This window comes from Bubalus kerabau, chromosome 9 (genome assembly GCF_029407905.1).
Source record: "Bubalus kerabau isolate K-KA32 ecotype Philippines breed swamp buffalo chromosome 9, PCC_UOA_SB_1v2, whole genome shotgun sequence".
NCBI lineage: Eukaryota > Metazoa > Chordata > Mammalia > Artiodactyla > Bovidae > Bubalus > Bubalus kerabau.
In genome coordinates, this window is record NC_073632.1 from 30,941,987 (window position 1) to 30,954,336 (window position 12,350).

The 12,350-nt window shown below is 42.6% G+C and overlaps 1 protein-coding gene across 2 annotated transcripts in view; it reads right to left on the reverse strand.

Annotated features, from left to right (window-relative positions):
* Positions 1–305: 305 nt before the first annotated feature.
* PGM3 (phosphoglucomutase 3) overlaps positions 306–12,350 on the reverse strand; it is a 197,816-nt gene continuing 185,771 nt past the window's right edge. For both annotated transcript variants that reach the window (XM_055534913.1, XM_055534914.1), the window contains 5 exons: positions 5,557–5,655; positions 4,003–4,116; positions 2,823–2,945; positions 1,804–1,977; positions 306–758 (listed from right to left, as the gene is read on the reverse strand). In XM_055534913.1, the coding sequence (XP_055390888.1) occupies positions 669–758; positions 1,804–1,977; positions 2,823–2,945; positions 4,003–4,116; positions 5,557–5,655 (600 nt within the window). In that variant the 3' untranslated portion in view covers positions 306–668. The remainder of the gene's footprint in view (positions 759–1,803; positions 1,978–2,822; positions 2,946–4,002; positions 4,117–5,556; positions 5,656–12,350) is intronic.

Below are 12,350 nucleotides of genomic sequence, written 5' to 3' on the forward strand. Positions count from 1 at the left end.
CTAAGAGGAGTAAAGAAAACTGAGGCTTGGCCCATGCATCCTTGTAAGTCAATGTAGCTCAGGCATCTCCACCTCAGTACAGAGTAGAGGGCCACAGCCTCCCCAGTCACCCCTCTGAGTTCCCACTGATGTTAACTCAAGAGGTAAGTATATAAGAACTGCTTTGAAGACTCTGCTATGAAAAACACTGGTTGCATTTGTATTAAGTCTTCTCCACTCTGCTCAGCTGTATCACCAGTGGTGACTACCAGGACTGCAAAATGACATCGCGGGGAGGTAACATCGAGGAAAAGACATCACAGGAGTTGGTAATAAATAAGCTTTAATTTTCTAGCAGCCTTCATGAATTTTTCCTTGCATATGTTATAAAGTTAATGACTGAATCATATACTTGAGCTCCAGTACTTTACATTAGTGTGATTAATATTACAGGTGAATTTAGTTTCATTTTAAAAAATGAAACTTAACAAATATAAGGCTTATCTATTTCTAAAGAATGATTCTGGTAGTGTTTAAGAAAACAATCAGACCTAGAAACAACCCAGTAAGGTACACCGTAAACATTGCTATGAACCTGTCACAGCAGTGGCAGTGATATTATTCTGTAGGAACTTTTTTAAAAAGTTTTTTTAAAAAGTTCTGCTTTCTAAAGAATATAAAAATTGTCCTCAGAAACCTCGTTGAGGTCTTTCTCCAATTCCTCCAGCCAGCTCAAATACTGCCAAGCTCACTTCATATGCAAGGCTGTCTGTGTTTTCCTGCAAGTGACATAAAAGGATATTAGATGAAAAAGACACAGCAGCTACCAGGTTACTTGCAACTCCTGGGGAGGAAGCTTTCCAATTTTGTTTCACTAACAAATAATTCAAATGAGAACTTTTTTTCATCTTTCAGTAACAAATTACGATAGGTAAGTGGAAAACAAGTCACATTCTTCTAAATCAGGTAAGTTCCTAGCTAACTTTATTTTATAATCTGATTTGATTATCATGTTAAAACTCTGAATAAATTCAATAAGAAAAGATGTAACAATACGTCTCCAGTCAGTAATAGTGTGAAGAGTTACTGACTCTTTAGGCAGTAAGTTGTTAATGGCAAGAAAGCCACAATTGACCAAAAGAGGAAGTAACAGTTGAGGCCCCAGTTATCCTTTCCTCATGCACCAGGGATATTTATTTACTACATTCTGTAATGGCCTGAATTTCTGCAAAAAAGCTATCAGCTACTATATAAATTGAAAAGATCTTTTATTGAGGTTCTGGTCACCCCCCTGTAACTTTGCCTCAGCTGAAAAAACACTTTTTTCTTGATAGGGTCAGAGACTTGAGACGCACACAGCAAGGCTGTCATTTAAAGGAAAAATTTTTGAAAACCAAATTGAAAGCCTAGACACAAGGACAAATTTCAGGCAGCATGGGTGCAGTATCAGTGAGTTTAGAAATGAACTTCAAAGTAAGTCATTTTCATGAAGCAATAGGATGTTTTTAAATGAAGGAAAAAAGTATATTCCACTTTAGGATGCATAAGCTTAATTACTGTGTGTCAAACTAAGTATGTACTGGTACACTAAGTAGTATTCTTAGAGCAGTTAGAAATACGACCCTTTTAGGAAATATAGAATACATTACAAGAAGAATATCTGGGGGAGTTTTAGTCAACTATGTAACTACTACTGAAGAAAAAAGGCTCCATAAATGTTGAACATCAGAGGTTCCAATACCATTAAAATAGTTTTCTTTCCTGCTACCCTCCTCCACCTCTTTAGATTCTCACTGCACATTCCTCCTTCCTGTCTCAGCTTACCTGCGAGTCTGCTTCTGCGTAGACTCGGACTATGTCTTCTGTACCAGAGGGCCGGACAAAAGCGCGAGAAAGCCTGTACTTCTTCACCAGGTCATTGATGGCCTCCTGGAGTCCCGGAGGTTTAACTACTTGTCTTTCAGCATCTGTGGTGCTAATGACTTGCCTGTCTGCAACCTAGGCACAAGCATTTTATGTGTTTTTCTATATCATACTTCCTTTCAGAAGCTTAACCCATTCAACGTAATTCCCACTAAAAGATAATGGCTATTTCATGTCAACAGGAACAGACCTACATTTCAGCTGATTGTACCACCAAGTACAGTACTGAGATAGATCGCCACAGACTGTCTTATAGTCACTACTGAAATAATGGCCAGTACTGTATGGCTTAGTCATTGATCAAATAATCTTAGGTATTTTTTAAAAAGGGGATCATAAAAATCTCCTTTAAAAAAAAAAAAACTGAACAATCAGCAATCATTTCTGTGAACTCTGGATTCAGTATCTGTCTCTCAAAAATGTCTGTTGGTAAATGTGTAATCTGGTATATATCCATATATCCATATAGAAAACAATCAGCAGTTTATCTAAAATGCCTTTAAAAATTCTGTCCCTTGCAGCCCAGATTCTACTTCTCAGCATCTAGCCTCCGGAAGTACTATGTGAACCAAGAATAATGCAGAGGAAGGAGACATCTACACTTGAACCAACAAGCTATCCAGGGCTTGCTTCAAAATAATACTGGGGATGTGGAAGATACTAGTTGAAGCTAGTGTAAAGGGGGTTCATTATTTTGTTCTCTCCTCACATCTTTAAAATTTAAATAATAAAATCTTTTAAAGTGATGCATATTTATTATAAAGTTGGAAACCAAATACTTCTAAATACCAGAAGAATGGTTAAGAGAGATTCTGTAGTTTTTAAAGATGTGAGAAAATGCAATCTTTTCTATACAATACATATGTGTAGAATGAACTTATTTTAGTTAAGTTTTAGAAAGGGAGTGACCCGGCTCACACCTTAACTTTGAGCTGTCTGTTTGGAAGGTCTGTATAGAGAGCATCCCACTGCTGCACGGTCAGGCCCTTCAGAGCCAAGATGGCCTCAATCACCAGCATGTCAGAAATAGCATCACCAATTGTCTGCAAAATGCGAGAACACAAGCACGGCGTTGATACGAATGTCTTCTGTCAGAAAATCATGTCCTGGCTGCCTCGTCCCCCCATGCTGCATGACTGACTGGGGTGGGTAAATGAACTACGCTGAGGGACAGACCTGTATGGGAGGCAACAGTAAAAGGACTATGGAGAATACTAAGACCAGCCTGCCTTTAATCTCCTTGCTCACAGGTAAAGTGAGGTTAGGCTGGATAACTCTGAAGGTTCCAGCATTAACACTCTGAATCAACATTTTATTTATTACTAGATCCCTTCTGAGATATTATGCCATGATGGTGGAAGGCCTCATGCATGGTAAAGTGGAGCTTCTGGTGGTAAAACACACCTAAAGTTGGATACTCTGCCATACCCTGCCACTGAGTAACTCTTTAAGTCTGTTTCTTCATTTATAAAACAGGAGTTATGCCGACGACGCTTCCTGTTATGCAAGGATTACACACTGAGGTATATGAACTGCCCAATATGTGCAAGACTCTCAAATATAAGTTCTATCGCTTTCCACTGACCTACGCTTTGCTCTTCCACTGCCATAGTCTCCACTCCAGTCCCAATCATCTGACCCACAGATGTGCTTCATCAGAGATTATTTTTTCTGAATTCCCTTGACAAGATTGGTTTCAAAACATATATATATGTGTGTGTATATATTTAGCCTCACAGATATACTTCATAGCTGAATCTGTTGACCTCAGCTGTAAACTAATCATTACTTGAAAATCTGAAGCACATGAATGTTCTGCCACTGCATTTCAGTATAAATCTGCACAGCTGCAAGGAAGCTGCCACACCTTCTCCACTTCAGTGTCTGATGCAGTACATGACCCTGTCTACCTTCTGACTGTGTAACTAACCAAGAGTCCTGGAGGAGGGCATGGCAAGCCACTCCAGTACTCTTTGCCTGGAGAATCCCCATGGACAGGAGCCTGACGGGCTACAGTCCACGAGGTCACAAAGAGTCAGAGACAACCGAGCGACTAAGCACAGCACAACCAAGAGTCCACCATCCCCCCACAGTTCTCACCTGGTTAAACAAGTCAATTATATTTTCAAGCATCTTGGCAGCTTTCCTTTTCTCATCTTCTGATTCTTTTGCTAGTTGTTTTATCTTTGTTTCAGCAGCTTTACTAAACAGTACCTACAATAAAAGCATGCCAAAAAAATCACCAAACACTAACCATGCCCCAGTCCTAAAGTACCATCATCCCAACTAAACTACTTTTGAAACTCTCAGTGAATCTGAAGAAACCAAGGGGATAAAAATGGCAGCTGTAGAATATATGAAATTAAGATCAAATCAGAACTCAGAATGTATTATAGGATTATAAAATTGGTTACCAAAATGTGAAGGTTACCAAGAAAATAATCACCCTGGCAAAGGTGAATGAATGCACATGGTGGGTGTATGATGCTGCTGTCAGCCAGCTAAACCAGTTCTGGGCAACCAGCTTCCTTAAGCCTGACCTGTATCCATTCTACTTTGAAGAATATAATTCATTGCCATTAGTACAGTTTTCTTAATTTTTAACAACATAAGCTAAGTAAAAGTAGAAAAGAGGTTCGTCATACATATTACACTATGGCAAACAGTGCCATGGACATTTAATATAATACACATCATGCTGCTCGGGATTCCCGCCACTTTGAATTGCTTGCCCACACATGACTTGAATGCCTTCAGAGGCCCAATACCGAAAAGGAGCAGCACAGCACGTTCGGTCACTCGATGAAACACAAAGTTTGTTGGTAACTTAAGCTGCACTGGTCACTTGTTTTCTGGAACCATGGCCACTCCCCTTCATTTACACTCTTCACTAGAGATCTGAGCAGATGCAACAAACCTTATGGCCTGTGAAAACTAAAATATTTACTAGTTCAAAAGCATTTACCAACCCTGCATAAGATCACTGAAGTTATATCTCAATTACATTTTCTAGTAACTTACTATTTTTCCTCTTATAGTCATGGCCTATTCAAACTAATTTTGAATTAATGAGAATTATCTGACCTAGATAACATTTTCTGTTAACCATCTCAAATCCATTTATGAAATGAGGCTAGTTATTAAAAAACATAAGAAAGAAAATTTCTGAACCTTATGAACATACTACAGACTTATTAATATATGTTAAAATGGTGAGTATCAGGATATGCAAATTATATCTCAAACTTTGATTCTCCCTCTGCTAAGAGTCATAAAAAATTTTATATGCCTATTGCAAATTAAACTCATTTCTAATTGCTTATAAGTTAGTCCTCAACCTAACACTTTTGAAGAAAAATTTTAAATGATGTATAAATTGCCAGTTGCAGGGGAATTAAGACCCACTTATTTTCAAAGAAATATATACTATAGGAACAAATTAGTATTATCTCTTCACATTCAAAGGAAGATCATTACAATCTAAAAGAGAGCCACGGTTTCACAGAACATAAAATATCAGCTAAATCATTTCTATCACCATCCCAATCATTTCAACAAAGTGGAATATTACCTATTACTAACTAGGTACAGAATTCCATCTTTTAAAAAAAAAAAGTGCACGCTAAAGGCAAGTCATTATTTATGAGAACTTACTGTGCCGTGCCCATTTGCTTCAAAATAAACACCAATGTCAAACTCTTGAGCTTTGTGGTGCAAATGTTTAACACCAGTTTTAGTACAGTAGACAGGTACCTGAAACACACATATTTATAAAACAACAGCAGTTAATCAGCAGATATTCACTGTGCACTTCCAACCTCGATGGTGTGGTCACTCACCTTGACCCCAGACATCCTGGAGTGTGAAGTCAAGTCGACCTTAGGAAATATAGGAACAGAGCTAGTGGAGGTAATGGAATTCCAGCTGAACCATTTAAAATCCTAAAAGATGATACTGTTAAGGTGCTGCACTCAATATACCAGCAAATTTGGAAAATTCTGTGTAGATCACAATAAACTGCAGAAAATTCTTAAAAAGATGGGAATATCAGACCATGTTACCTGCCTCCTGAGAAACCTGTATGCAGGTCAAGAAAAAACTGAACCAGATGTGGAACAACAGACTGGTTCAAAATTAGGAGTACGTCAAGGCTGTATATTGTCCCCCTGCTTATATAATTTATATGCAGAGTATGTATCCAGCGAAATGCTGGGCTGGAAGAATCACAAGCTGGAATCAAGACTGCAGGGAGAAGTATCAACAACCTCAGATACACAGATGATACCATTCTAATGGCAGAAAGCAGAGAGAAACTAAAGAGCCTCTTGATGAGGGTGAAAGAGGAGAGTGAAAAAGCTGGCTTAAAACTCAACATTCAAAAAAGATCATGGGAGAGAACAAGATGGCAGAGGAGTAAGTGGACGTAGAGTACATCTCTCCACGGATACATCAGGAATACACCTTCAGACACAGAAGTGCATGCAGAACACCAGATGAGAGCAGACAGGAGTACCTGACCACTGGAAAAGAATATACAGAACCACGCAAAACTCAGTAGGACGAAGGAACTAGGGGGAAAAACAGGAGTGTTAGTAAGACTGGACCTGCTCTTGGCAGATGGGGGAACTGAAACAGGGGTCTGATCCTCACAGTGGGGCAACTGTCTGAGTCAGAGGAGAAACATTTAAGGCTGAGAGTGAAAGAGCTGATGTGTCACAGCCTAAATGGAATGAGAATGAGACAGTCCTTGCCAAAGCCATACATACCCCGGACAGGGACCCAGGTCCCCTGGAAGGCGCAATGGCTGGCAGCTGGAGTTAGGGATTGTGGAGCAATCTCAGGGCAAGCGCTGCTGTGGACTGCAGAGAGATGGATCGAGGGGATGTGAGGGAGGAGACTGTGGTGGGAAATGCCAGTGGAGGAAAGCCAGGCAGCCATGGAAGCAAGGCAATACTGCTGAGTCACGTGTAGGGGTGGAGCCGTCACCGTGGCCTCTCTCCCCCTACGTGTCAGCATCAGCAGCTGAACAAGAGAGAGGCTGGCCCGTCAAATGCCTGATGCACTGAACTACAGAGTAGGACCCCAGCCAGGGGGGCCCCCCCCTCTATGTGCCTGACTTGCCCAACAACAGAGAAGGACCCCAGGCAAGAGAGCCCACTAAGTGCCTGAACGGGCAGAGCTACGGAGAAAGACTGGCCAAAGAGGCCTTCTGATCGCCAGCTACAAGAGGCTCGAAAAAAGACTGAGAGGGCCGTAACTCCTGCAGTGGAGGCAGTCCATGTCCCTGCACATTTTGCACCACCAGGGTCCCTGCCAGCCAAGCAGTTGCACCACCTTCACACTCAACTCACACTGGGACAGTGCCACAGGCAAAATAAATCTTTTGTGTCTATGGGCGCAGGGTTGCTTCAGTTGTGCCCAATCCTTTGCGACCCTGTAGACTGTGGTATGCCAAGCTTCTCTGTCAGGGAGGGGGGTTCTCCAGGCAATATTGGAGCATATTGGTCAATACTGGTTGCCATACCCTTCTAGAGCACTGTATTTCCTGCTACCCTAGCTGCCAACTCTCCTGAGTACCTGGTGTTGCCAGAACCCCTGTGACCCAAGCAGCTGTACCACCTCCACACACACCTGGCCCTCATGGGGCAAACCCAAGTCCTCCAGGGCAGCCTCAGAAGCAAATCCCAGTGGACGACCCAAACATGCAGAGGTGGAAATAAAACCACAATTGAAACCCAGGGGCAGTGTGTCTAAGGAAGAAGACCCTAAACCTTCCCACCAGCTGTACAAGCTGCTGATTAAATCCAAACGATCAACTAGGTAGACTCCGTGTCCATGGAATATATAAAAGGACATTGAGAGCTCCCACATAAGAAAAAGCACTAGTTCTGATAGCTGTGGACACTGGAGGCAAGAACACAGAGGAGTAGGACCAGATGAGAATCTGAGCTGCCCCACAGAAGCTCCAGAGGTCAGCATCGTGTTGGAGGGCATCCTAGGGAGGTGGGGTGGGCTGTGACTCCCAGCAAAGGAAAGGACAGCAGTGACTCAAGAAAAACATTTAGTATTCTTATGCTTTGACTTGTTCTGTAGTTTCTTTTGGATTTTGTCTTTCCTTCCCCGCCACCCCCCACCTCTGTTGTCCATTTTATTGGCACGATGAAATCTAATTAAGCTTTTGAGCTTTTTTTTTTTTCCCCTCACATTTTTTATTGTTGTTATAAACCTCTGCCTATACCCTGAGGAAACCAAAATTGAAAAGGACACATGTATCCCATTATTCATTGCAGCACTGTTTACAATAGTTAGGACATGGAAGCAACCTAGATGTCCATCAACAGATGAATGGATAAAGAAGTCGTGGTACATACACACAATGGAATATTATCCAGCCATAAAAAGGAACACCTTTGAGTCACTTCTAATGAGGTGGATGAACCTAGAACCTATTATACAAAGTGAAGTCAGTCAGAAAGAGAAAGATAAATATTGTATTCTAATGCATACATATGGAATCTAGAAAAATGGTCCTGAAGAATTTGCTTACAGGACAGCAGTGGAGAAACAGACATAGAGAATAGACTTACGGGCACGGGGAGAGGGGAGGAGAGGGTGAGACGTATGGAAAGAGTAACATGGAAACTTACATTACCATATGTAAAGTAGATAGCCAACGAGAATTTGCTGTATGGCTCAGGAAACTCAAACAGGGGCTCTGTATCAACCTAGCAGGGTGGGATGGGGAGAGAGATGGGAGGGAGGTTCAAAAGGAGGGGATATATGTATACCTGTGGCTGATTCAGGGTGGAGGTTTGACAGAAAACAGCAAAAATCTGTAAAGCAATTATCCTTCAATAAAAAGTTTGGGGAAAAAAAAGACCATGGCATGCAATTTCATCACTCCATGACAAACAGATGGGGGAAAAATGGAAACAATGACAGATTTTCTTTTCTTGGGCTCCAAAATCACTGCAGAGGGTGACTGCAGCCATGAAATTAATAGATATTCTCTCCTTAGAAGAAAAGCTATGAAAAACCTAGACAGCATATTCCAAAGCAGAGACATCACTTTGCTGAGAAAAAGTCTGTGTAGTCAAAGCTATGGTTCTTCCAGTAGTTACATACAGATGTGAGAGTTGGACCATAAAGAAGGCTGAACACCAAAGAACTGAGGCTTTCGAACTATGGTGCTAGAGAAGACTCTTGAGAGTCCCGTGGACAGCAAGGAGATCAAACCAGTCAATCTTAAAGGAAATCAACTCTGAATATTCATTGAAGGGACTGATGCGGAAACTGAAGGTCCAATACTTTGGCCCCTTGATGAGAAGAGTTGGCTCACTGGAAAAGACCCTGATGCTGGGAAAGATTGAGGGCAGGAGGAGAAGGGGGTGACAGAGGATGAAATAGTTGGATGGTATCACCACGTCAATGGACATGAATTTAAGCAAACTCTGGGAGATGGTGAAGGACAGGGAAGCCTGGTGAGCTACAGTCCACAGGGTGGCAGAGAGTCGGACATGGCTTAGCAACTGAACCACCACCACCTACTATACTAGGGAACAAAGCTCCTGGAACTTAGTCTAGTGAGATTAAGCAATGAAAATACAAAGCCTAAGTGTCCCTGTCGGGGAGTGACTGCATAGCAGAAGTACACATGCCAGGGTAAAGCAGCGTGAGAGAGCTGAGGGGCTGCTTATAATGAAAGATTCCAACTGGGGGAGTGACCTGATCTGATCGTTTCAGAAAGCTGTTTAGCTACAGTGTGGAGAATGGCTTAAAATCAGGGTCTTCCAGCTTTTACTATAAAGAGATAACTAATATTTCAGGCTTTGTAAGCCACGTGGTCTCCATCACTACTGCCTGATTCTGTCTCTGTAGTGAGAAAGCAGTCACAGGGCCATATGAAAACAAAAGCATGGCTGTATTCCCATGAAACTAGAAACAGCTGGCAGGTTCCATGTGGCCCAGAGGCCACTGTTTGCTAAGCTCTGGCTTAGGTTAGGTGGTTTCTATGGCTACTCCTAGTAAGAAATCAGTGACTGGAGTACTAACAGTGGGCAGCAAGTCTCGGATGGATCTGCAAGAGAATGGTTAAGGAAAGACAGCAGCAAAACTGCAAAAGAGCAAGCTCAGACGGGCCTGGCATTTGACTGGGTTTAGGAGACCTCAGGAATGGCTGGGGCTGAAAATATTGAATCTACAAGAGAATGTGTTGAGAAGGAAGTTATCAATGTTCAGTTTCCTCAACAGGGCATCTTACTATAAAAGCCATTTTTGAGACACAAATTAAGAAAATACAGAATAACCCAAACACCAAGAATCTCTGTGAAAGGCAGGCAAGTGGGCCCCAGATGGAGTCCCTTGAGTGGGTTTACTGTAACCATATATTTAAGGCATATATTTACCATAACCATATATTTAAGTCAGGGCACCAGCTAGTCACCTCCAGACATGTTTCATGTGGCCTAACCATTTCTTTTAAATGCTGAATCAGCTGCCAAGACTTCAGAGGTAAGAAATTCACACAAAAATTCCGATTTTCAGCTTCTCCTGAAGACTCTGACCAAAGGTGACCGCAGCTGGCCTGGCCACACCCTCCAAGTGTGTGCCCCGCGGCTGGACTCATCCACTTCTATCCAGATCCGAAAGGAACCTGACTCTGCCATTCCTGCTTTAAAAAGAATGGGATGGCCACAAAGACTAGTGAAATGCAGGAATTTGACAAGGAATAACACTCACGTTGGAAAATATCACACTAGCCAGGGAGAGAAAGAATTACTTTCTGCAGACCCAATTTGGGTCCTGCAGCCTCTGATTCTTAAAGCAGGTGGGATGTACAAGGGAGAGTCACCTGGTGGATGCTGGGGAAATGATTAGAAACAAAATCTCCTACCAACCCACAAAACATCTCCACAGAAGAGTAAGACAAGTTCTGTTACTGAATAACCAATAAGCCAGACTGTGATGCACATCACAGGCGATCTCTAAGACAGCGGCCCCCAACCTTTCCGGTACCAGGGGCCAGTTTTGTGGAAGACGATTTCTCCACAGACCTGGGGGCGGGAAATGGTTTCGGGATGGTTCAAGTGCATTACACTTATTGTGCACATTCTATTCCTGACATCACAGCCGCTCCATCTCAGATCGCGGCACTAGATCCTGAAGGTCGGGGACCCCTGGAAAGAGACTGCAAAGACAGAAAGCAATCCCACCCTTTTACTCACCTCAAGATAACTCATGACCAAGAGGTCTCCTCAACCACATGAGAGTCAGGCTCTTTTGAGCCTGAACAGGTCCTGTCCTTGGCCATGTCTCCAAAGACCCAGTTTTACAAAGAATCTTTCGCTCAATCACTTTAGCTGGAATCCCCTACCCTCCATATCAGCCCAAAGTCCCTACCCCGTACCATCTGACCACCCAGGCCTGCCGTCAACAGAAGTCCTGTTAGGTTGGTTTAGCCAGAACCCTCCCTGAGGTTCCTCTTGGCAATTTTCCATTCACCAACCCGCTCCCTGCCCCCATATCCTATTCCTTGGCTATAAAATCTCCACTTTTCCTTGTTGTATCAGGAGTTGAGCCCAGTCTCTCCCCCTACAAAACCCCATGGCAGTCTATCTACCGAACAGGTCACCTTCTCAGGAAGACTCTGCAGTAGGTTTTGTCATGCGTGTGTGTGCATATTAGTCACTCAGTTGTGTCCAGCTCTTTGAGATCCCATGGACTGTAGCCCACCAGGTTCCTCTGTCCATGGAATTTTCTGGGCAAGAATACCAGAATGGGTTGCCATTTCCTTCTCCAGGGGATCTTTCCGTCCCAGGAATCGAACCTGGGTTTGCTGCATTGCAGGCAGATTCTTTTACCATCTGAGCTATGAGGGTCTGTCCGAAAGCTGTGGCCACTGGGCTTGGCTAATTGCCCTTCTCCAAAGGAATGATACAATTTCTCACATCTCTCTGTCAAACAGATGGGTGCCCAGCTCTAAGTGGTAAGGTGGTCAAACTCTCAGGAGGCTAAGTGTTGGGATGCTACCTTCCTTGATGTTTATGTTTCAAAGAGGTTCTCTAGGCCCTTATAGAAAAACCTTAACTAAAACTGGCCTATTTTGCCTTTCAAAAGACTGACATTACAAAACGACAGAGAAAACTTAAGTTTGCTAAAAGAAACACTCTAGGAAAAGGGAGGAAGGAAAGTCTCTTTCGCTTTCTGCATTAGGGACAATTTAATTTTTTCTTTAATTTTGTTTGATTTCTAGTTACCTTTAAGTTCAGTTTCTCTAGTGGTTCAGACAGTAAAGAATCTGCCTGCAATGCAGGAGACCTGGGTTCAATCCCTGGATCAGGAAGATGCCCTGCAGAAGGGAATGGCAACTCACTCCAGTGTTCTTGCATGAAGAATCCTATGGACAGAGGAGCCTGGCAGGCTACTGCCCACGGAGTTGCAGAGAGTCA